At 40.3% G+C, this 26,096-nt stretch overlaps 1 protein-coding gene across 1 annotated transcript; it reads left to right on the top strand.

The window, feature by feature from the left end:
* Nucleotides 1–7,722: 7,722 nt before the first annotated feature.
* On the top strand, nt 7,723–25,868 carry CTNNB1 (catenin beta 1). Its single transcript, XM_088462872.1, has 16 exons — nt 7,723–7,981; nt 16,513–16,564; nt 16,936–17,163; nt 17,256–17,509; nt 17,759–17,997; nt 18,416–18,617; nt 20,025–20,169; nt 21,363–21,466; nt 21,558–21,896; nt 22,183–22,341; nt 24,040–24,159; nt 24,391–24,541; nt 24,803–24,924; nt 25,008–25,068; nt 25,244–25,469; nt 25,783–25,868. The coding sequence occupies exons 2-15, from the start codon at nt 16,552–16,554 to the stop codon at nt 25,450–25,452; spliced, it is 2,346 nt and encodes a 781-aa protein (XP_088318998.1). The 5' UTR covers nt 7,723–7,981; nt 16,513–16,551; the 3' UTR covers nt 25,453–25,469; nt 25,783–25,868.
* Nucleotides 25,869–26,096: the final 228 nt, after the last annotated feature.

The following is a 26,096-nucleotide window of genomic DNA, read 5'->3' as shown; positions in this document are numbered from 1 at the left end:
GTTAGCAGACAGTAGGCCCTTCAGAAATTTCAGCTCCAGGCACTTACAGTAACACTGTAAGTATTATATCTCCTGTGTTACAGCATACTAACCTTCTCTCCTGAAGTTGGCAGGTCCGGGGAGCTTCATGGCGTGATTTGCTCTGAATAATGTAGCCCCACTCATTGCTTTACAAAGCTGTGAATGTCGGCTTTGTATAGTGGAGCAGGACCATGAAGATGCGATCGTAGTGCCATGCCCGAACAACTCACACCTGACTGCCTCCCCCCAGCTAGAACAGACAGCAAGCTGGCAACTATGCATTACAAGTTTATTAAATAGCATTTTTACTTAATTTAGTAATAATGATGCTTAACCGAGGCATTTAGGATTGATAAAAAGTCCAATATGTTTTTATCCTGTGAATTTTAATCATGAATCTATGGCCCTCATTCAGAGCCGTTCGCTATTTGCGGTCGTTCGTTTAAAAACAAGGGGTGGCTATTCAAATGATCCGTACGCACATTGCAGTCTGTTCACACCTCTAAGTCTGAACGAACGAGCAAAACATACGCTCGTTTATTTGTTAAAAACGCCCCCTGGCCGCTCGCACCATACGTCATGTCCGCTATTTATTAGATTAATCGAGTACATCGACCAGCGTATGAACTGCTCGCTATTCTTGTGGTTGGTTTTTGCTACCACAAATTTGCGAGCAGTTCTGGCTATAAAATAACCCAGTGACGTGGACAATGACGCTGCTGTTTTAAATATACACACCCATAAAACGCCCGTTTTGACCTTTAAGCACGCCTGCGTTCGGATCTCCACTCCCCATTTTCAAGCACCTTCCCCTGTTACCACCCACATACGCCTCATTCTGTCACTCAAAATAGCAGGCACTCGCAATATAGCGTACAAACGATTTTCGGCCGCACTGACTAGTTCGCGCATGCGTACTAAAAACCGTACGCATGCGCAGATGTGCAAACATCGCTCGGAACGAGCGTACTGCCGCTAACGAGCGGCTCTGAATCAGGGCCTATGAAAATAATTAATATAGCAGTACACTTTATGCTTGTTTGTGCTGCATTTAAATTTTAGAGGATCTCTTCTATGGAAGCTGCTGCAGCTTCTGTTTGTTTTTTGTTTAAAAAAAAAAAGAAATACTCACTGCATGACTTGTGCTTGAATATACTCATGTTGTGTTGAGGGGTATGTATCTTTAAACAAAGTCAGGAATCAGCTATTGTAGAGAAAAAGGAAGTTGTCAGTTCTGGCACAAAATACTGCCCTCGTTTCCATTAATATGTCCTACTGAGAGCAAAATCAGGCTCTTCTCCTTCCTGTGTATAATAACATAGCAGGAAGTGGCTGCAGCCAGATGTCTACAGTGACACAGTATTGGCATAGAATAATAGAGAGAGATTTCTGGCATGTTGAACGCATATGTACATGGACAATTGTGTCCTTTAAATACTTTATTATCCTCTAGCCAGAGCCTAAAGGCAGTTGCAGCATGATCCTGTTAGTAGTTACATTTGAGTTCATATTGCAGTTTACAAATAAGATTAATAATGTTACCTCTGGTGTTACAGTTTAACAAATTATAAATATAAATAAGCATGGCTGAAACTTCTTCAGTGTCTTTAATACATATGCATCCAACAAACTCTAAAGGGCTTTAGATTGCAATTCACCTGGTTTACCATGTTTCACAAACAATATTTATTTTAAAGATATACAATGCCTCGCAAAAGTATTCACACCCTTTGCATTTTTCATGTTTTGATGACTCACAACCTGGAATTATAATGAATTGTTTGAAGGTGTGCATCATTTCATTCACAGAACATGCCTACAACTGTGAAGTTGTGTTTTTTTTGTATTGTGAATCAAACAACATTTAGGACAACATAACAGAAAACTTCAGCGTGCATAACTATTCACCCCCTAAAGTCAGTACATTGTCGAGCCACCTTTTGCTGCAATTACAGCTGCAACTCGCTTTGGACAAGTCTTTATGAGCTTGCCACGTCTTGTCCCTGGGATTTTTGCCCATTCCTCAAGGCAAAACTGCTCCAGCTCCTTCATGTTGGATGGTTTCCGCTTGTGATCAGCAATCTTCAAGTCTGACCACAGATTCTCAATTGGATTGAGATCTGGGCTTTGACTAGGCCATTCCAACACATTTAAATATTTCCCCTTAAACCACTCAAGTGTTGCTTTAGCAGTATGCTTCGGGTCATTGTCCTGCTGGAAGGTGAACCTCCGTCCCAGTCTCAAATCACAGGCAGACTGAAACAGGTTGCTCAAGAATATCCCTGTATTTAGCACCAACCATCTTTCCCTCGACTCGAATCAGTTACCCAGTCCCTGCTGCTGAAAAACATCCCCACAGCATGATGCTGCCACCAACATGTTTCACTGTGGGGATGGTGTTCTTTGGGTGATGGGATGTGTTGGGTTTGCGCCAGACATCGCATTTTCCTTGGTGGCCGGAGAGTTCAATTTTAGTCTCATCTGACCAGAGCACCTTCCTCCATACATTTTGGGAGTTGCCCACATGCCTTTTGGCAAACTCAAATCGTGTCTTCTTATTTTTTATCAACTAAGTAAAGGCTTTTTTCTGGCCACTCTTCCATAAAGCCCAGCTCTATGGAGTGTACGACTTATTGTGGTCACATGCACAGATACACCAGTCTCTGCTGTGGAACTCTGCAGCTCCTTCAGGGTTACCTTTGGTCTCTGTGCTGCATCTCTGATTAATGCCCTCGGTCTGTGAGTTTTGGTGGGCGGCCCTCTCTTGGCAGGTTTGTTGTGGTATCATGTTCTTTCCATTTGATGATGATGGATTTGATGGTGCTCCGGGGAATCATCAAAGATTTGGATATTTTTTCATAACCCAACCCAGAATTGTACTTCTCAACAACTTTGTCCCTGACTTGTTTGGACAGCTCCTTGGTCTTCATGGTGTGATGCCTATTGCTTAGTGGTGTTGCAGCCTCTGGGGCCTTTCAGAAAAGGTGTGTTTATAATGACAGATCATGTGACACAAAAGCTGCATACACACACAATGATTTTGTAAATGAACGATTTTATTAAACGATTTTCATTCATTCTTTCAAGGGAAAAATAAACGAAAATCGTTTACTAAAATCGTTCATTTACTAAATATAATGAACGATTTTTTTTAACTACAAACGATTTTTGCATATTCCCTTACTGAAAATCGTTGAGTTGGTCAGTCTGACTGAACTACAAACTACAAACGTGAACGCGCATGAACGATAATCGTTTATCGTTTTAACTCAGAAAGTGAACTATTTTTTCAAGATTGAACGATAAACGATATCGTTATCGTTAATCGTTCAAAAAATCGTTGTGTGTGTATGCACCTTTAGATTTCACACAGGTGGACTTAATTTCACTAATTATGTGACTTCTGAAGTTAATTGGTTGCACCAGAACTTTTGAGGGGCTTGATAGCAAAGGCGGTGATTACTGGCACATGCCAATTTTCTGAATTTTATTTATAAAGATTCTTTTTTTATATATATTTTTCTCATTTCACTTCACCAATTTAGACTGTTTTGTGCAGATCCATCACATAAAATTCAGATTCAAATAAAAAATAAATTACAGGTTGTAATGTAACAAAAAAGGTAAAAAGCCAAGGGGGTGAATACTTTTGCAAGGCGCTGTATTCTTCTTGATATGAAAAAGAGCTCAAAGTTTGGAGAGACGTACAATTGTGCAAGATAAAGTACAAACAATTAGCTCATGTCTTTTTCAAACACAGCCTGTAAAATGTAAGTAGAAGCTGATTGGTTAGTACTTTATCTCTCTCCAATCTTTGATAAATACATAAAGTCTTATGCTGTGTACCCAGGCACAAGCGATGAAACAATATATTGCGCCAGCCGTACACACTGCACGATCCTGTGTACAACTGCACGCTATATAGTTCCATGCTGCATTTAGTAGATGGCATCGTTCATTGCATTCTCCCATCTGTTATGCAGCACAGCAGATGGGAAGATGCAATGTGACTGCCATGCACGCCTGATTGCGTGTACACACTATATGATATATCGTTATGATCCACGTTGGATCGATATATCGTAAGACCAGGGCCAAAAGTAAGGGTGGTGCTGTCAGTACCGTTGCACAGGGCTAGATGCCCTGGGGGGTAGTTCCGGCCATACTCTCTGCTGCCGCAACCCACGACCTGCTCCATCTTCCCGGCTCACGCACTATGTGGGGAAGCATGTCATGACACTTCCCACAGTGCTGGGGGATCTATACTGCCGCTTGGACTGTCCTTAAGACGGTCTGAGCAGCACTCATGTTACCCAATGCAGTGGCTCGTGTCCGCCAACCCCATGGTACGCGGGGTTATGATATTATGGCCTCCACTCAGGGGGCGGGTGTGTCACAGGGCCGTCAGTGCCCTGTTTTTTGGCTGCTTATGACGGATTGCATAGTGTGTACCCAGCATTAGCTTCATTTGGAATAATAAGTTTGCATTGTGTTATTTATTTTACTTTGACTTGCTTGCTTGGAGGTACTATGCTGTGGATTACTCATTTAAATTCAGCATACTGGTAAATATGACATCCCCTGCTTTTATTAGTTAATGCAGTGGTTCCCAAACTGGGTGCCGTGGCACCCTGGGGTGCCTCAGGGCACTTGCAGGAGTGCCTCGGGTTGGTAATCTGGGACCAAATCAAATTATTTAGGATCAGTGTGATATGCAAAACCAGTGCCAGTGGCTGCCAATCAAAAAATATGTGGACAAACAGAAGCACAACCCTATCCACCACCCCATAATTGAACCTTAGGATGGTAATCACAATTTACTTAATTTAATATTTTTTTCAAAATTTCTCAATAAGAATTTTTTGGGCCTAGGAGTACCATGAAAAAAATGCTGATACTCTAGGGTGCCGTCATTCAAGAAAGTTTGGGAACCACTGAGTTAATGCAAATATCTATACATAAATCATCCTTGTAGCTTTCCCTGCCTCTTCATACATTGATGCTCTAGATTCTAGTACCATATAATAGTGTATTTTGGTTGTAGAATTGTCATGCTTCAATGGCATCTTATTATTAGAGAAGTGTAGACTCAGACTTCTCTACTATGAAATAGCATTGCTTCATAAAGCCTGAAAGAGGGGGTGTAATGCTCATCTAAGGCACTGCAAACCATTTCTTATGTATATCTTTTTACCAATGACTGTATGCATCCAAAACTGTTGTGTAATAATAACAAAGACACAGCCAAAAAGTTAAAGCCAAAGATCAAACTCATCCAATGCTTCCATGTGCCCAGTTTTGCTAATCAGTCCTTTTTTCTTGCTGAAAAACTCCAATATTTTACTTTTATTTTTATATAATTCAGACTTCAGAGTCAACCTGGTTTACAGAATTAGTAGGTCTGATGTTTTCTTTAGCTGTTTTAGAGCGTCTAGTACCCCAAAAGCATAGGATAACTGTTATACTGTAGATTCAGCAAATGCTGCTGCACACATACAGCAGGAGATAAATCAATCTCCTGTACTGTTATATGGATGCAAGAAACAATGCTCAGCAGTGTCATATAGCAAGCAAAACCCAATACACAAGCTGTTTCTATGCTACACTGACGTAGGAGGTCTATAAAATCACACAATAAATCATAAGGCAAATGTATACCTGTAATATTGAGCTGAATATTGAGGTTTTAACAATGAATACAATGTATACTTGAGCATGTCACACAAATTGTTTTCACTACTCTGTTTTGACTTTCAAAAGATAGCTAGATAGATAGATAGATAGCTAGATAGATAGATAGATAGATAGATAGATAGATAGATAGATAGATATGCATTGAGTGTACCATACACTCACGTGTAGAGGGGTCATTTTTTAAACACATTCCAGCGGGTCATTTGCAATTGTAAGAGACCATGCTGATATTACTAGCCTGAAGCTGAGCTGGTACTTACTATGGCCTTTTGGTCTGACAAATGTGCACAGAGAAGGAAAAAAAACACAGATTGTGAAACGGAAAACCACAATGGTAAGTCACTAGCCGGAGTAAAGAGTCACTAATTACAGCTCATATGATTTAGTCTGCCTTGTGACAGAATAAACAGTATATTTAATTAGAAATGAACAATTCTGGCCTCTAGTCATCACAGAGATGTGGATCTTTGGAGGAAGTTATATTTAAGTTACCATCAGTAAAGATGTTGTTATGGAGTGTAGTTTATTAGCAGTCCCAAAATACGGTACTTGTGTACTTTACGGACTCATTGCAGAGAGAACTCAATGAATGTTTTAAATGGTACTTGTGTACTTTACATACTCAAGTACAAAAGTTGTCCCCACCTAAAGAAGAAAGTTGTCCGCTCGCCACGCTTCAGGCTCGGTGACTCGTCGCCACAAGGTTATATTCCCCCTCTTTGTCCACTTGGATGGTAGGGAATGACGCTGGACACTGGCTGATGACGCCAGGGTCCTCTCCGTGAAGGGGATTTAGACATTACCATGATTGATAATAATGAGTGTAGGACACTTGGGTTCTCTCTCCAATGGGTCCGTAAAGTACACAAGTACCCAAAATACTACATGAAATATTAAAAAGTTGTAGCAAGCACGGCTACCCTTACATTTGCTTTATCTGTATATGTGTGTGTGCCCCACTAAGGCACAATGTAGTACGTACCCTGTGAGCAATTACTACTGCTCAAAGGCATATGTATAATGTAGGTGCTTTCATGGGCGGTTGCACAGATATATGGAGTTGCAGTAAAAAGCATGGCATTACTGAATGTGATTCTTTACTGACATATGTATGTAGATGTGCTAGTACCATGGAATATTGTATAAGAGGCTTTCCCTGCTTATACGCTAGCACCATATTTATTGTATGAGTGGCTTTCCCAGCCTATATGAGATAGTAATATAATATTGTATGACGGCTGAGTATAACTTAGAATAATGACGTGAATAAAGTAGTAGGAAGAGAAAAAGTTTGTCCGGGTGAGTGACGGGTTAATACTCTCCTCCCCACCCCCTCCCTCTTTGTCTCTGCCTTCCTCTAGCTTCACATTCCAACCCCGGGGAAAAGGTGCGTGGGCCGAATCACAAGTCTAGGATCACTCCGCGGTATCCAAGCCACACAATGAGGAACAGGACTCAGGTCGGAGCTATAGCAGCAGTGGAGGAGAATACGCCTCCGCCCTTCACCTGGTGGGAGCTCAGCAGCAGCAACTCGGGAAAACACGGGTTATAATGGTACTAGGTGCCGCTGTATTCTCATCATCTGTCTAATCTCTGGCCTCCGTGTCCTATGTTTGGTCTTCCATTTGATAATGTAAATAATAAATGTATTATTTGCTGCATTAAAAAAACTATTTTACCGATTTCCTTGCGAGAGCAAACACAGCTACTGCTGCATACATAAACATAAGTATACACGGTATGACCAAGGATTTCATGCACTGCATATAGTAATGCTGCTAATAAGGAAGGGCAGAGACAGTGCTATATTATATACCAGCTTCTCAATGCGCACACAGCTCCCGCACCGTACAGCAGCAGAGAAGAGAGAGATAAGCGACGGGACTATTTTTGTGTCACTCCGCCCCTTTTTACCGTGTTATATCTCTCTCCCTCCTCCTGCTGCTGCGTGCCGAGGCTGGCGGAAGGATACAGTCAGGCCTGGCGGAGTGTCCTAGTATAAAACCACAGTGTGCGGCGCCATTTTAAGCCTGTGTGTCGCTGCGCTGTGTGTGTAGGGAGAGGTGGAGGCGCTGGTTGAGGACGAACAAACACTGGGATTAAGCAAAGAACGATTACAGTGAAGTAAAAGTAGCTGCCCGGTACCGCACCGCCCGTGGCGTGACTCCGGTAGGCGGTACGGGGATTACGGATAACGGGGGTTGGTGGAGGAGGAGGAGGCCAACACCGGACGGCATTGTGACCCGAGCACGCCGCAGCGTACACGGTACGTATCGCCCTGGCTGTGCCGTACCCCCGGCCTGTTAATGGGGTTATGGGTGGTGCCGTGTTCCCTGCATGTAATGGCGAGGCTCCTGTCCCAGAGATCCGCACCAGGGGGGCACAGGCGTGTGTATCGGGTGGCTGTGCCTGGTACTAAGGCAGGGATTGCTGTAGGGCAGTCGCCCTACGTGCCAGTTGCACCCAGCCTGGTTCGTTTCCTGCTCAGCCCAGTGTGCCTGGCGCTATGTAATACTGGTGCCTGCATGCATGGAGACCTTCTGTTTATTAGATGGCACGAAGCTTTTGGCTGAACCTATTATACTCCCCTGCTGTGTACATGTATTTGTTGTTGCCCCTTAGCGTGTACCCGCGGCTGGTGGGGAGAAGAGCTGTGTGCCACCTCCCGTGTGTACCTGACGCTGTAGCATCTGCTGGGCAGAGCTTATGTAGAGGGTACTACTGATTTCTCAGCCCCTCTTACATTGTATTGCAGCTAACCAGTGTGCTAGATCTTCATGCCTGAGACGGATTGCTTTTGCCTATTGTCTACTGAACTACATTGGAAACATGATCTCTATCCCTCATGAAACTCCTGTAGTTCTCTTTTAAAATGGCTTTATTTAGGGCGGAGGTGCCTCAGGATTTCCCCTCCCCCTTCCCTTATACAGAGTTGCCACTGCTACAGAGAATACAAGTTTCTTTCTGAAAACCTGAATGCACATGAGTAACTTGTCTACAACCATCGGGTTTGGTGGGTGAGGAATTGTGTAAGTAGACTGCTTTGTTTTAATATAGACCTAGTGTAGTTTAAGGAGTCTAGTGGCACTGCTTTGACGTGTATATAATCGTAACTTATGTTGTGGGGGAAAAGTTGTAACAATGTTACACTATGAGCAAGTCCCATATAGCTGAAACTTTGGTTTAATATATTGTTTCCTTCTATGAATAAATACTTGTGGCTGCCTTTACAGTTATACAATTGTTAGTTTGCAGGTTTTTCCCTAAACTGAAGAATAACTACTAGATCTGTACTACAGAATCAGTTGCATAAAATAGACTTTAAATAAAACTTAGTGCAGTGTAACCTTTAATTAAAAACACTAGCTGTGTAATATGAAGGGTGGTCTTGCTTGCATATACTTTCCTATCCCTCCCAGAAGTATGTAGGCACTGATTGGATAAATCACTGGGCAGGAATGTGACCGTCCCAGGGAGGAAATGGGGTTTGCTCAGAAGGAACAGAAGGCTTGTGTATGGTGCATTTGTTCAGCCAGTTTCAGTAACCTATAATAAACAGGGATACCAGAACCTAGCGTTTTACTGCGGTCTGCTTCTGACCCCACCCCCATGTAATATAGCAGGAGGAATCATGGAGATGACTGTTACTTATGCTTTCCAAGTTTCTTAATAAAGTGGTAAATGTTGGTTCAAACTTCGATTGACTGCATGGTTTTTATACTCTATTTGATGCAATATAACTTGTTGCCTAAAGATTTGTCAACATGCGCTGGTTGCTTTAACTTTTTTAAATTAAGGTGTAAATGATCATAGCAATGCAGTTACCGTTCCACATTTTTTTGATTAATTGGTTTACTTGAAGATGCATTCACCACTTGATGTGATATGACTTGCTCAAAAACAAACTACATTCCAGTTAATTCCATTCTGCAGTATTGAAAAATGCTTGAGATTCAGTCTAACTGCTGGATGTATGCAATGTCCAATGCCTTGCACAGCATTTGTAGACCAGATGCAGACACTGTAGCTTCTGTCAGCTTATTCCAAGCGTAACATTGTGTAAAAGGTCTCTGCATTTATTTCTTAAGTGAATTTTCTTTTTTGTATCTTGCCCTATATATTGGTAAACCTAAGTTACAATATTTACATTTCAAATAAGTAATGTAAATACGCTGTACTAACTCTAAATGCAAGCACCTTAACTAGCCTTTATTTACTACATTGCCTTCTGCTGGGAACTCTGTAATTGAGGACTATTTAATTCTATGCAGTTTTCTACCAGTTGAAAGAATTGATACTGGAGGAAACTACCTGTAATAAAGTAGTCATTCTATTTACTTAACACTTGGTGCCCGCATATTCCAGAGGATTACCACTGGGAATAAATGCTGTAATAAACAAGACTGGGTATTACCTGGCAGAGGTAGAGGGCCCTGATGGTAAGCTTACCTGCTCATTTATTGCATTTCTTTCTGACTTTAGATTCAACTTTATTGATTTGGTCCATGCTTTCGTAACCAAACACTAAGCAGTAAAATTCTTGCACCTCCTTCGGGTGTCTAATTTCCTTTCAGTTTTGCGATGTTCTCTTCTGGACAATATCTGTGAATAAATAGCTGTTTGAAAGGACTAGCAATCACTATTGTTCGATGCCCTTATTCTTCAATATACCTATTTTTATTAACAAATCTTGGATATCCTTTAATTAAATTGGTATTTTGGACTAGTGGAAAGAGTTAATGTTAGTGATTATAGGGCCACTGTGTCCTGATGCTCACACCTGCTGGCACTGTACCTGATTGTTATCCCTTTAGCAACTTTGAAACTTAACATCCATTGTAAGGTTACTCATACAGCTGTTGGGAAAAGCAGCTGTACATTCAGGCCAGTTAAGCACTATTGCTTGTGAGTTGGCTATTGCCAGGGTTGGGTCTCCAACTGCTTGGTCCTGGCCTTTACATCCCTCATGGTTCTGCTAGTTGTCAGGGTATTAACCTTTGAATTGAATTTCGTAACTTCCTCTTATGTAGGGAAGGATAATGCTGTATTCCTGAAAGTAATTTTAGAAGTCACTTTTGAGCAGACCTCAATGGTAGGCTTGTGCTTTTAAAAATAACCAGTCATTATCTCTTGCAGATTAATGACACTTAAACATTTTTGTGCTGTGGGCTTATAATTGGAGATGAACAGTTTGGTTTTGACTGTTCTTTTTGACAAATTAGTGCAAGTTTGGATTTGTATAGCTAATACGATGCAGTTTTTGCGATCCAAACCTAACCGGATAAAACCGAACCGCTCATATTTTATTATGACTTTAGAATTGTCAGATCTGGGTGACATTACTAATTGCTGTTGTAAAAGGACTCTCCATTATGTGGCAGAATGCTGCACGGTGCACTTCCTTGCTCACAAATTCTCTGCTTGATGGCCCCAGCATTACTAGATGATCCTTGTTGATTCACTGACTAGGAAAAATGGATTTCAATGCTTGAGGTGGTGGTGGTTTTAAAATGAGAGGTACAGATAATGCAGTACGGCCTCAGGTGCTGTCATCGCTGCGTATTTAGCGCCCAGCCTTAAAAAAAAAAATCCTTCTTGTAAAACTAAATGATATATTCAACCTGGTGTGAAAATATTTTGGCAAGTAATTACACTGAATGCTTTGATCGACTGTTGCATAAATGTTGTGCCGGTAGAACATTGTTACTTTAGATTTTTCACTTATTTTGTTGGTTCTGATTTGGTGATGGTAAAATATTCACTTTATCACAGGAGTTTGCATTTATAACTGATCAAATAATTGTACGGGGTTATTTTGAACATATTGGGGGATTTCAATTGTTTTTATAGTGGCTGTAATGAAAAGGCGCCCAAACTGACTTCACACTTAGAAATAAGTTTATGATAAAAAGGTATTCTGAAATGTCTATTTTAAAGCTATAGTTCAAGCAAAACTTCCCAAAGATGCTTGCCTGCTGTGCATTGTGTTATTGAAAATGGAGGCTTGTGCACATGACTGTCCTTTTCCCCTCACACCTAAACTGTTTTGCTGCTTCGCTACTATACATGGGTGCAGACCTACACCATTTCCATGCTATAGCCTAGGTTTACACTTTGAGGGTGGGTTGATAGTTCAGAGCAATACTGCAGTACTTGCAGTGGGAATGAATGTAATTAATTTACTAGAATAACTTGGTTGGTGCATGAGCAAATACATTGTGTTGTGTAAAGTAATGTGTAAGTATAGAAACATTAATTTAGGGTTGAGAATAAATTCTCTACCCTGTTCCACTGCAAAATTTGTTTGGGTATTTTAGTGTTGCCCAACATTGCTAATTTTCACATGTTCCTTTGTTGTGCATGGGGTATATTCTGTTGCTCCACCCAACTGTTCTGGAGGTGCCTTCGCAGCCATTCCATTGAAATGAATTAACTCCTAAAGTATCCACCACCTACTGATGCAATGAACCAATATTTTTAAGAATGCAACCTGAGTTTGAGCTAAATAAAGAGCGTCAGTATGGTCTCTGGCAAATTGATATAATGTGCTCTCGTGAGTATTGATTTAAGCCCACAAAATAGCTCACTCTTTGGATGGTGGTCTTTTATTTCTTTAGTGACTCACTTTGGTAGATTCAGAATTGACTATTTGGTTAGAGGTGTGTCAAAAAAAATAAAAAAAAAATAAAAAATATATATATATATTTTTTTTTTTTTTTTTGCACATACTGTAGTGTCTTTGACTATTCTATTGATAAAGTAGTCTTATTATAGGTTGCCAGCAGATGTCTGCCATTTAGCTTTCATAATAGCACATTTTAAAGGGGGCGCAACAACCTGAAAATATCCTTCATAGAGAGCTTTTTTTGTTTTTCCTTGCTATGTGTTTTGTATTTTGTATCAATGTATGTTGCAGGTTTTATGCCATGCTCAAGGAGTGATTCAAATGAATGGCACATGGTGGCCATCAATGTTACTACTTTTTCCTCACACCCCAGAGAAGTGGGTAGGAAAAGTAACAATGTCGAGAGTACATACACTATATGGTGCACAACTGATCACCGCGGTGATGGTTACTGTTGCATATGCTAAATTGATTGTGCCCCAAGACCTCAGTGGCATTTAGGCTGGGGAACTGCAAACTATTTTCACTCAAATGTTTTAAAATATCTTCTCATGGAGTCACATTTGTTAAACGTGTATTTCTGTCTCATCCCTAGCCAACAACTTTTATAGTTAACAATTTAAATGTTTCAGAAGTAAATCATTATCATGGTATAAAATATTTGTACATGTAGACAAACTCAAACCTTAATGTAATGACTTACTCGCATGCTATTTAGGTATGGCTAGCAGAGATTACAAGAGCATTGCTTTCCTGAATGTGTGAAAAGTAAAGCCTTTGGCTACTGCCTTGGGTAGTACTGGTATAACACTATCAGGGGTATTCAATATGGGAGCGAAAACTCAGTTTTTGCGTTAATATCGCACCTATGACGTCATTATCGCAGGTTTTAGTTTTACACCATATTCAATTTCAAAGACATCGCAGGTTCGAAAAGTCTTTGATAAAAAACGGGGATAACTTTTCACCATTGAATAGGTGTCGAAAAAGTGCAGAATTGGGGTTTAGGGGTGCAGGCTTAAAAAAATAGCCTGCGCCCCTGGGAATGACATTTAAAAAAAAAAAACTGTCAAAAGTTAAAAAAAAAAAAAAAAAAAAAATTTAAAAAATGGGAAAAAATTGTTTAACAATAGGGAAATAGGTTCAGGGCTATTCTGCAAGTATGCGGCAGATGTTTTCTAGAATAGATTTATAGCGGCAGGTGCACAATTGCAGAATTTTTAAAAACTTACTTTAGGGACATAAAAATATGCTACTACCCATTTTCATGTACCCCACATTTGATGGGACCACTTAAAAAAATTAAAAAAATAACCGAAGTGCTCTTCTACATCTCTTCAATGTCAGGAAAAAACACCTGCTGCGGCTATTTAAATCCCCAACTTTCATTTAAAGGCTAAAACGGGGGTACCCATAGTGATCCCCCATGTTTTTACAACTTTAGGGGGTCCTACAATTTTTAAGGAAAATTTCGTAACTTTACGCAAATCCCACTTCGCAGGCTCCCGTTTTCGTTAGTTTCATATTGAATACGGGGATAAGCGGGAGCGCGCCAAATACTTTAACGCAGGTAAAAGCTCCGATATGAAACGTAAACTTCGACAGCGAAGTTTACGTTTCATATTGAATTACTCTGTGTTGGCACACTTTTGCAGCAGTCTGACCTTTATTGGCCAGTGCTACTCAAATCTAGTCCTCAGGACACAATGGGGGATTGATTGTTTTGGACACGAGGCTCCCATCTAAGTTGTTTGTTTTTTGTTGCCCAGCATCAATGCTGCACTTACTGCAGAGGTCACCCTCCTAAGGTGCGAGCAGAAATCCGCCTAAAGTAAGTTTTTTGGGGGCTGGGGGTCCCTTAACTGCAGAGAGCTTGGCACAGGAGAAGCATTTTAATTCCTATAATCTGTGCATTTGGCTGCTACAATGCAGCCACTACACTATTGGTCTCGCAAACACTTAAATGGCTCCCACCACTTTAGACTGGAGCAACTGGGGTGCTCTAAAATAAAAAATAAAACTTAAGTGCATGTTTTCCAGGTCTCCTCACAGAATCACAAGTGAAATAATTAGCACCAACTGTGGGTCTTAAATGTCAGTCAGTAATACACCTGTGCGCAGTTGGTGTGTCCTGAGGACTGGCTGTAAAATGGACTGTTAGACTGACAATAACTAAAAATTGCTGCATCCAGTGTACCTTTTTAATTGCATACATATTCATTAGGTATACTTTTTTTGTTGTCTTGCTGTAATGCAAAGATCCAATGGCGCGGGCTACTTTAGGTTTTAGTGTAATAGAATATCAATTTGAGGAAAAATTTTTTCTAGAGATCAGAGGTAGTCTAATTTGGGCAGTTTAAGATTGTGCATACTTGGGGCATATAACAAGTGTAATTTTAAAGAGATCTTCTCCCCTTATGATCAAGCTCATTGTCTTTATCATAGTGGTTATTGTCACTGCACAACACTGGATTCATGGGTTTGATTTCCACTACGGTTCTGTGTTTAAAGTTTAATCATTCTCCCTGTATTTGCATGGGTTTTCTCATACGTTTATTGGCTTCCTATTGAATTAACTCTAGTATCCATGTATGGCTGTGTGGTTAGGTATGAAATGCGGTTCATAAGCTGAACTTGGGTTGGGACAACATTTTTATATATCTCTGGAAAAATAGACTACAATCTGTCCTAAATGCTTTCCTTTAACGTGGCTGGCTACACTGCAATATCTTTTTTTTTTTTTTTTTTTCTTTTCTTTTTTTGATTTTTTTTGTTACCCATGGTTTGCTGCAATTTGACAATTGTTACTTCGGCAGATGCTTACTGGTTTACTATACTCCAGTATTACAACTGTTTCACAAGGAAAGTAAATATGCTGGCCTTTCTTGGCATAATATGAATGGATATTAATTATCAGTTTCTGTTCATTCACTCTGGCTCTGTATGTTGCTAAAATATTGCTCTAGTATTGTGTTTTTTTTTTTTTTTTTTAAATGTCCATCAAAACATGTAAAACATTGTTACCAAAACTGAGTCTTCCCTGCAGCAGCAACTTGATTTATTCTTGTATGTAAATATTTTTTTCTGCCCAGAGTATATTTAGATTAGCACATCTAATTGTATTATGTGGCTGTCACGCATTATATTTTATTTAATTTCATATTCTAAAATTGCCATTTTATATTTCAATTTGACCACACAAGCACATGTGAAATCTGGCTACTCTGTAATCAAGCTGTATGGCATCTGTGTGCACCTCCTACTTGGTTTTCATCTTTTTTTCACTATATCACAGGTTCTCAAACTCAGTCCTCAGGACCCCAAACAGTGCGTGTTTTCCAGTTCTCCTCACAGAATTGCAAGTGAAATAATTAGCTCCACTTGTTTATCTTTTAAAATGTCAGTGAGTAAGGAATACAACTGTGCACCTGCTGGGTGAACTTCAAAATGTGAACTGTGTGGGGGACTGAGTCTGAGGAACCACTGCACTATACCACAAAAAATGAGATTAGCACACACTGATTAAATATCCAAACCAGCTTGTGTTTGGTTGTGGTGGGGTTTTTTTTTTTTTTTTTTTGAGCAGCTATATACATAAGCAAACAAATTCAGCTCTAGATATTTTTTTCTGTTTTATTATGCAATATAAATAATTGGCATTGGTGTCTACCCTAGCAGTTTATAATGTATATTCTCCTACCCCAAACAGGAATTTTTTTTTTTTTTCAATGTCTGTTAAAATACAGATATCTATGCTTGGCTTTTATCCTGGTTCTCATGTACTCTAACATGGTTGAAAACATACAAACTCCACACACTGCAACCTGGTCATTAAGAAAACCATGACCCCAGCTCTGTAAGGCAGCCAAGCTAATCACTAGGCTGTCTACTGCTTGTCCACTTAAGTGTTTGAATCGGGCTTCAAAGAGAACATAACCAATGAAATAGTATCTCATAGCAATCCATTGAGCGACTAATGTAATACATGGCTCAGGTTACCACTAGAAGACTTTACTTCACTTAAGGTCTCCTCAGTATCCCCCTGCAATTGACTCCATAGGGCATGGCATAAAATGATCACACTATGCTATACAGTATCTCTGGTGTAATTTCCTTTCTGACGTGTTTTTTTTTTATTATTTATTGACTATTTTCTTCTTTTTTTTTCTTAGACCTGTAAAGAACAGCTTTTTTTTTTGGCAGACTGAAACATGGCAACTCAGGGTAAGTGAGTGGCTTTTATAAAACAGTAGCCCAGACCAGTATAACCTAGGTTTCATTTTATAATAACATTCAGGCTGATTACTACTTTTGTAGGCTTGTGAATAGGATGAAATGTTAACTTCAGCTTTAGCAATATTTTCTCTTTAGACTGCTTTTATGCTCTATAACTTTGACTACGTGGACATTCAAAAACAGAGGTTGACAAATTGGCTAGTTAAAACTATACCCCTAGTCTGAATAGCTACATTACTAGTAATGTATACCTGTGATTCATTAACATTGTCATTGAAATGCTTTTCAGTCTCTAATAGAAATGTGTACAACAGATATATTGAGATACTACAGTATTTTATTGCTTGTTTCTCTTATAGCGGACCTAATGGAGCTAGACATGGCTATGGAACCAGATCGGAAAGCTGCAGTCAGCCACTGGCAGCAACAGTCTTATCTGGATTCTGGTATCCATTCTGGAGCCACCACAACTGCCCCATCATTGAGCGGCAAAGGAAATCCAGATGACGAAGATGTGGATACATCACAAGTATTATATGAATGGGAGCAGGGCTTCTCTCAGCCTTTCACTCAAGATCAAGTAGCAGGTACAGAACTTTCTGAGAAGCATGCACTTTAATACCTAATTTTACTGTGTCTTGGCGATTCTAACCAACCACCACCTTTTTTGTGTTTTTAGATATTGATGGGCAATTTGCAATGACCAGAGCACAGAGAGTGCGTGCTGCCATGTTTCCCGAAACTCTAGACGAAGGCATGCAAATCCCATCAACACAGTTTGATTCTGCTCATCCCACAAATGTTCAGCGCTTGGCTGAACCATCGCAGATGCTAAAACATGCTGTTGTCAACCTGATAAACTACCAAGATGATGCTGAACTGGCTACTCGTGCTATCCCTGAGCTGACAAAGCTACTCAATGATGAGGACCAGGTAAATTTTAACATTGCATGAACCACCTGGTAAGACTGAGTCCCTAAAAATGGGGAACCTGATGGTGGTTAGAAGTTGCATGCTGTCGGCAATCTATATAAAACAAGCTTTACGCTCTAATATATAGTAAGCCTAAATTGTTCATGCTGTGGTTGGTGGAAATGGATCCTCAGATGTTCCTGGAAACAATCTTGTCTTTTAACCAGTGCTCTTTGCAAATATATATATTTTAATAATTTGTCCTTTTAGGTTGTGGTTAACAAAGCTGCCGTCATGGTTCATCAGCTGTCTAAGAAGGAAGCTTCCCGCCATGCTATCATGCGTTCTCCACAGATGGTGTCTGCAATTGTTCGAACAATGCAGAACACAAATGATGTTGAAACTGCACGTTGCACTGCTGGAACTCTTCACAACCTCTCGCATCACCGTGAGGGCTTACTGGCTATCTTCAAATCTGGAGGCATACCAGCTCTGGTTAAAATGCTTGGGTAAGTTTAAAATTTGCCTCCCCCCCCCCCCCCCCCCCCCTCTCCATCATAAATGACCTTCAGAAACAACTAAAGTAATGGCTGTGTGGCAGAATCTAAATATGGCATGTTACTTTATGATGGTACAGATGTGCACTGGGTTTTCTGCTTAACACATTTTAAAACTGTTACTTGGTCACTTCAGTGTTTCTCCTTCAACTTGAGAACAATGGAGTCTAGTTGAATACCCTATTGATCACTGCGCGGTAGAGACAATGTGCGTTTAAACCAGTAATACATCTCTCTTCTGTTAGGCTTGAACCGCTCTACGCAGTCCAGTACTAAAGTGGTTATATGGTCTGCCAACATGCAGAGTAACTGTTCTGATGTGGGTTCTCTTTGCACATCTATCAGGCTGTTAATCAAATTTCACTTTCAGGTCGCCTGTGGACTCCGTGCTATTTTATGCAATCACAACACTACACAATCTTCTCTTGCATCAAGAAGGAGCAAAAATGGCTGTTCGTTTGGCTGGTGGATTGCAGAAAATGGTTGCCTTGCTGAACAAAACAAATGTCAAATTTCTAGCGATCACTACTGACTGTCTCCAAATATTGGCCTATGGAAATCAAGAAAGCAAGGTATGATGCCTCACTATAATATAGTTAATGTAAGCATTTGACAAGATCATAAGAGCGATATTTTACACGATCTGGCCGATTCCTATGCATTGGAACAACAGATTGTGTAAAATACGGCCAAATCGTAAGTGTGCAGCAGGGCAGATCTGACAATCTAGGACGCGATGCAATGTAAAAAGTCTGGATGCAGGAGAGATGGTGTACAGAGCTGCTGGGGAGAGTTTCAAGGGAAATCTTACACATCAGCTGATTTGTGAGCACATGGCTGTGTGTAGGCACCTTTTAGTGTTCTGTTTACACATTTCTCCATGATTTATTTTTCCATGTAATAAAAGCCCATTGAAATAAAGTTTAAAGTCAGTGATGGTGTTCAAACGTTTGGCTTTTTAAACTAGTGTTCGTCTATGGCACAAGCTACATAATCAACTAATACGAACGGTTACTGGTTGAAGTGCAGGCAAAAACTGTCAAGCTCCTAATCTGCAGAAGACATTATACACCAATCTTTTTTTTTTTTTTTTTAGATGTGCATGCCAAAAATTCATAATCCACTCGTTTATAAAGATTGTAAATTGGCACTTCCTAGCACCGTGTCTGACACTGTGTACTATTGCCTTTTTTTTTTAATACTTTTTAATTTGGGAAACATGGCAGTATTCAATTGTTTTGTCGCACCTGATCTCCTGTCTAAAATGACTAAAGTTCACAGGGCGATATTAAATTAAGATTATCGTGCCCAAAGTGGTCTGGTTTAGCTGCGTAAAACTACTAAACCCAACCAAAGTGCTGGGTGCAGTTTGGGTGCCCAACAGGTAACTTTTTGTGCATTTCAGCTTGGCTCTCCCTTGGGGTGCAAGCTGAAATGCCGGCAGTTGTCTGCGCCCCACAGGAGTAGGAATTAAATGGCTCAGTTGGGAGCAAAGGGTGGACAGCTGCCGGCTCCAACAATTTAATACCGCCCATGGAATTATACAGTTTCTGTGGCTGATTAAAACCAGGTGAAATGAAGATTTGAAGCCAGCCAGTCTAATTCATATGTCCTGATTTTAAAATGATAATATAGGCTTGCCATATGTATTTCTGCCCACCCCCTTACCTTCCTGGAGGTTTGTTGGTATCTTCACACGACTGGTGGTGGATATTAACAATGTTTGCGTTGCAAAAACACTTGAATTAGCGTCTCATATTTAATCTGTTGTATTAAAAACATGCCACTTACATTGTACTGTGGTTTGCTCAAATTACAAATGTCGTGTTTGTTTTGTTTTTTGTTTTTTTTTTTGTAATTTTATTTCCACAATTATGTTTCGTTAAATAGCAGATATTTTTGGGGATAGACATTTCATTCATTGTGATCTGGTTTGAGGTTGGTAGGTTTCAGTTTGTTTGTTTGTTTTTTTTTCTTAGTTGATTATCCTTGCTAGTGGTGGACCTCAGGCATTGGTGACCATAATGAGGACTTACAGTTATGAGAAACTTCTGTGGACAACAAGCCGTGTGCTGAAGGTGCTCTCAGTCTGTTCCAGTAATAAGCCTGCTATTGTTGAAGCTGGTAAGTTGCACAACCATATGATGGATGGGTATTTTTAAGGTACACTATTGACAGACCAAATTTCATTAGTTTCTAATATTTACAAACTTGAGATTTAAAGTCTAATGTTTTCCAAAGCATACGCCACTTTATCTACCTAGGGAATGTACAATCTTAGAGTGAAAGTTGGTGTTCTTGTTTCAACTGTTTAATTGATCATGGAACCTCTAGGTTGTGCAAATGTTGCATTGACTATTCTGTCTGTACTGTGCTTGAATATTTGCATTAACCTACATTTTTGCCATGGGATGCTGTTGGTTGACATGCTGACTGCCAGCTTCCTGACTGTCTAATGATGAGCGTCAAAATCCTGACTCCTGTCATTATCCCTACGCCGGGAACCGGATGCCCGGCATACCGAACGAAGGTTAGGAACTCCCGTTGGGACTTGGGGTTAGGTTCATCCCCAGGAGGGGTTAGGCACATCCTTCTCTGGATGTGCCTTAAGGCCCCCATACACTGCAATTCAAAGTTGGGAAGATCAGTTGTATGATTTCCCCTTAAAATCTTTATAAGATGTGGTCAAATAGTGTACGATTGATCATTAAGATCATAGGATGAGATTCATAGTGTACGATGTGATACACTTCTATCAGTTGAGATCTCTCTGCAAAACCATCTGATCTGCGTTCCAACGACGACTGTGGGGGAAGCTCATCGGGGTTGCAGAAGACTCAATATACAACTATTTGCAAACGATTGGTCTGTCCAACCTGTAGGAACTGCCAAAATCATGTTAAATTGTCCCGTGCATGGCCAGCTTTAGGCTACAGGGAAGGGGGGCGTTAGGCCCTGGGTGGGGAAGTTTAGGCCTCCCTAAGGGAGGTTGGGGGGGGGGGGGGGGAGTTTAGTAATAGTAAAAAAGAAAAAAAATCTGATCTGTCTGGGTTTTCTGTTGCTGGTCTTCCGGCTTTGGGCGGTATTTCATACTGATCCCTTGTCATGTACTGTTTACAGCACCATTGGCAATTGTACTTCTAAACTTTGTAGACTTTGTTTATTTTCCCTTTAGTTTTAGGTTGGAAGATCCCTTTTTCAATGTAGACTTACTGTCCTTGATTATATTGTGACCGTTTTAGCCATGTTAAACCTACATGCGTATTGACTGTTGACTTTCATGAAATGGCAAATATATATGAATTATTATCCTTTAGGTGGCATGCAAGCTTTGGGGCTGCACCTCACTGACCAGAGCCAGCGTCTGGTTCAGAATTGTCTCTGGACTTTGAGGAATCTTTCAGATGCTGCGACCAAGCAGGTAAATTAGATTTGCTTAAGCTTGTGTAGTTGAGTTTTCTGCAGCTTGAAGAGATATATATATATATTTTTTTTTTTTTTGTTTGTTTCAGGAGGGAATGGAGGGGCTCCTGGGAACCTTGGTTCAGCTTCTTGGCTCAGATGATATTAATGTGGTAACTTGTGCAGCTGGTATACTGTCCAATCTCACATGCAACAACTACAAAAACAAGATGATGGTCTGTCAGGTTGGTGGTATTGAAGCACTGGTGCGAACGGTTCTACGTGCTGGTGATAGAGAGGACATCACTGAACCTGCTATATGTGCACTTCGTCACCTTACAAGCAGGCACCAGGAAGCAGAGATGGCTCAGAATGCAGTACGACTCCACTATGGGCTACCTGTGGTGGTGAAGCTATTGCACCCACCATCTCATTGGCCACTTATTAAGGTATGTAGTAGAAGTATGCTGGTGTTGTGGTATGTGGATTTGAGGCCTGGTGCCTGAATCTTTGTTTAACAAGGCATAACCCCCTTCTGTGATGCTGATGGGTGGGTGCTGCTTGTGGATTATTACAATGGGCTATCAAAACGTGTCTTGCATGGTTACGCTATATTTGTGACACCCATCTAACATGTACTTCATAGAGTAGCCACTTGCCTTTACTTTTTTTTTTTTTTTTTTTCCCATGTGAAAAATATTGCATTTGAAAATTAATGACCTTTCTTTATTTCAGGCAACTGTGGGTTTGATTCGTAATCTTGCTTTATGTCCAGCTAATCATGCACCATTGCGTGAGCAAGGTGCTATTCCAAGGCTGGTTCAACTTCTGGTTCGTGCACACCAGGATACACAGCGGCGCACATCAATGGGAGGAACTCAGCAACAGTTTGTGGTATGTAATACTTTGTGGCTGTTCCTATTGGTTGCTCTCTGAACACCAACAAGATGGAAGCTAACTGAAGTCTCTCATATTAATCTAATTTCTATAATGCCATAGGATAATTTTTTTTAAACTTCTCTCCTTTTCTAGTACATATAGCAATAAATCTGTCACTGTTCTAGAGCAAAGCTAAAATGAATTAAATTAGCCCTGAAAAGCCACTATTTTGTGAAACCTTATTGTGCAATCCTATTAGCTGCCTTTTTTGCGGGTGTGCGATTTTTGTTATGCATTTTGCGCCAATTACTTTTTACCATCGGAGCAGGTGAAGTTGGGGAAATCCCTATTTCTAGACAAATATCTGGGTTTGGTACAGAACTAATAAAACACTTTCCTTAATGATGAATTGGGCAAGAAATGTAACTGGCTTTGGCGAATGTCATTTTTGGAGGAGAAAAATTCAGGAAAATGGGTTATTTGAAGTGGGACAGGTATATGGATGGGGGGTGCTCTATGAATGGGACAGGTGTTTTTAAGATGGCAGGTGGGTGCTAGAGGTGTATTTTGGAGGTTTAAGTGTTTAAATTACACAAATGTATACTTAAAAATTTGTTATGCCAAAACTTCCTTTAAATTGGGGTGCATAAAAATGTCTCATTGAATGTTTTAGAAATATGCATAAAATAACCATTTGACACAATTTAATAACCCCAAATACACTTGGGGCCATATCCAGTTAGCCGCAGTAGATTACCTCGCTCGGGCCTATCCAATTAGCCCCGAAGTCTGCCTGACAACTGCACTTATCAGGGTTTTTCACCCAAAAAAAGGCGAGTACACATAGGGCCGAGAGCTTATCGCGGCTCCTATGCGTTAACGGGCACACTATCCTATTCGCCCAAATTAATAGGAGAGGGATAAAAAAATATCAGCAACAAATCCCCCATTTTTCGACGAACACTGGAAACAATTGGTGTTCGGGGCTAATTGGATATGGCCCTTAATAGGGCCACTAATAAACTTCTAAATTGTTATCCTATATAACCTTTTATAGAACTAAAATAGCCTTTTTTTGGGGGTGGGGGGGGGGTACAGGCAGATTTCCCCATTTTCACCTATAGTAATCACGGGTAAAGCCAGGAAAAATATTGCGAATGCTGCATAATGACTTTTTTGGAACTGAATAGTGTGAAAAAAGGGAGCAAACATAGACACGAGAAGTGTGAAAACTTAGCACATTATTATGGCTAACTGAATTCTGCCCCATGGGGCTTGCTTCAATTAACCGCAAATTAATGGAGCTCCCAGAGCTGTTCTATTCTGCACGCAGTTAGGTCGGGGATTGCCCGCTCTCTTGCGCCTTTAGGGTGTTCCGACTAAACTTCCTGGCGTGATTTCCCAGCACCAAGGGCAGAAAACAGCATTGCACCTTTACTCTTGTTTAATTTCTGCTCACACCCCTGAAGGGGTGCAATAAGAAATCCTTAACAGTGCATTGAATAGCTTCGGGAGAGCCCTCCCGGTGCTTTTTAATTACCTGTCAATTGAATCTAGCCCTTAGAATGCTAAAAATCATAGTTCCCAGAACACTGTAAATTCCATTAAGCCTTTAGTATTTTAGTTGAGGACATTCACTGTTCACTTAGATTTTATGGCTTGTAAAAACATTTCTCCCATGTAAGCTATAATTGTCTGTGGCTTTGATTTCAGGAAGGTGTACGTATGGAAGAGATTGTTGAAGGCTGCACAGGAGCCTTGCACATTCTGGCTCGTGATGTTCACAACCGAATCGTTATACGTGGCCTAAATACCATTCCGCTTTTTGTACAGGTAAGTTTGAGCCTTTGCTGATATTAAGGGTGGTGTCGGATGGCAGCACAACGTTCATAAGAGCTCTGTTCCTGCAGCAACGTTCCTTGTCTCTGTTGTAGGGCAGAACTTCCCTTTTCTGTCAACATTGTACCCTAAAGTCAGAAACGTGCAAAGTTTACTATGATCTCTGATGCTACCGTAATTCCAAATGATGTATAGATGTGAGCGTCGTTTTTCTTCTTCTTTTAGCTGTTATACTCTCCAATTGAAAATATCCAAAGAGTAGCAGCAGGTGTGCTTTGTGAGCTGGCCCAAGACAAGGAGGCGGCTGAAGCTATTGAGGCTGAAGGTGCTACTGCTCCTCTCACTGAATTGCTTCACTCACGGAATGAGGGAGTTGGTAAGGAACCAATTATGCTTAAAATGGTCATTTTAGGTCTTTGAAAAATGTTTTTGCTACGGTGTTGCACAATACATAGCCTGTATTGTAAAAGATCAGAAGTACTCATATGGCCAACCTTGGAGAACTTGTGTTCTGAAGTCTAGAGATGGGGCTGCTGTTGATCAGCGCAAATCTGATTTGGATTGCATAGAGCTGTAACATTTTGCGTAGTGGTTTTTTATTTATGGTTAGCTTAAGTTTTTAACTTTCCTCCCATAGCAACATATGCTGCAGCTGTACTATTCCGTATGTCTGAAGATAAGCCTCAGGACTATAAGAAGCGTTTATCTGTTGAACTTACCAGCTCGCTTTTCAGAACTGAACCAATGCCTTGGAATGAGGTAAAATACTTTCCATATCTGAAAACCTAAACTGTCTCCCCTTGAACAAAATAAAAACATTTTATTCCAACCATCTTTTCCAGGCTGGGGATCTTGGTGTTGACATTTGTGCCCAAGGAGAACCACTTGGTTACAGACAGGATGGTGAGTCTGGCTTATTTTGTGCTCTTAGTCCTGAATGTTAATAGCTGAGAACTTTTTTTTTTTTTTTTGGTACAGTTGGTAAAATGGCTACCATGTTCAAACCTGTTCATGTTATGGCCTGATAAACACAATCATAGTTCAACAAATTGCAGTGTAACACAAGTTCTGTTTCCAGATCCCAGCTATCGATCTTTCCATGCTGGAGGATATGGGCAGGATGCAATGGGAATGGACCCAATGATGGATCATGATATGGGAGGACATCACCCTGGAGCAGAGTATCCAGTTGATGGACTTCCAGATTTAGGCCACGCTCAGGATCTTATGGATGGACTGCCACCTGGTGACAGCAATCAGTTGGCCTGGTTTGACACTGACCTGTAAATGTGTATATATTTTTGGTAAGTAGAAGTATCTGAAACTAATCTTAAACTTTGAAGAAAAAAAAATTGTATGGAATTGGTTAGATTATATAGGTTTGTCATCTTGTATTGATAACTTGGATAATGTAGGTTTGTGCAAACACAATTCTGTGTGCACAGGTCTGCAGACTGCTTTACTGGTGGTTCCTTGTATAGAGTCAGACTGATGTGGATATTTATATACTCATGCCATAGTATTACATAGTAAATTGTACTCTAAGTTGCTATGTAGAGTTTTGTATCATTAACACTGGCACTTATTTACTAATTAATTTTTTTCCCTCTTTTACAGTTATCGTCAGACTGAATTTGCATTGTGATTGGCCTGTAGAGTTGCCGAGAGGTCTCGAGGGGTGGGCTGGTTATCTCAGAAAGTGCCTGACACACTAACCAAGCTGAGTTTCCTATGGGAACAATGGAAGCTAACTTTATGTTCTGGTCTTTTTGTTTTGTTTTTCTTTTTTTTTTTTTTTTTTTTTTTTCTGGTTGGAGGAACAATACCAATGGATTTTGGAAGTGACTCGTACATCAAGAATGCACAAGAATAGTTCACAAGCTGGAACTTATCAAAACACTAGCCTTGCTTGTTTAAATGACTTTTTTTAT

The sequence above is a fragment of the Taudactylus pleione genome, unplaced genomic scaffold (assembly GCF_031769625.1).
Source record: "Taudactylus pleione unplaced genomic scaffold, aTauple2 ptg000053l, whole genome shotgun sequence".
Classification (NCBI taxonomy): Eukaryota; Metazoa; Chordata; class Amphibia; order Anura; family Myobatrachidae; genus Taudactylus; species Taudactylus pleione.
Note: the sequence above shows the minus strand (reverse complement) of the source record. Positions and strands in the feature narration are given on the sequence as shown.

Coding starts and splice junctions, on each gene's coding strand:
- CTNNB1 (XM_088462872.1), top strand. Junction 18,618..20,024: donor ATGGAAATCAAGAAAGCAAG/GTATGATGCCTC, acceptor TTTTTTTCTTAG/TTGATTATCCTTGCTAGTGG. Junction 22,342..24,039: donor GAACTCAGCAACAGTTTGTG/GTATGTAATACT, acceptor CTTTGATTTCAG/GAAGGTGTACGTATGGAAGA.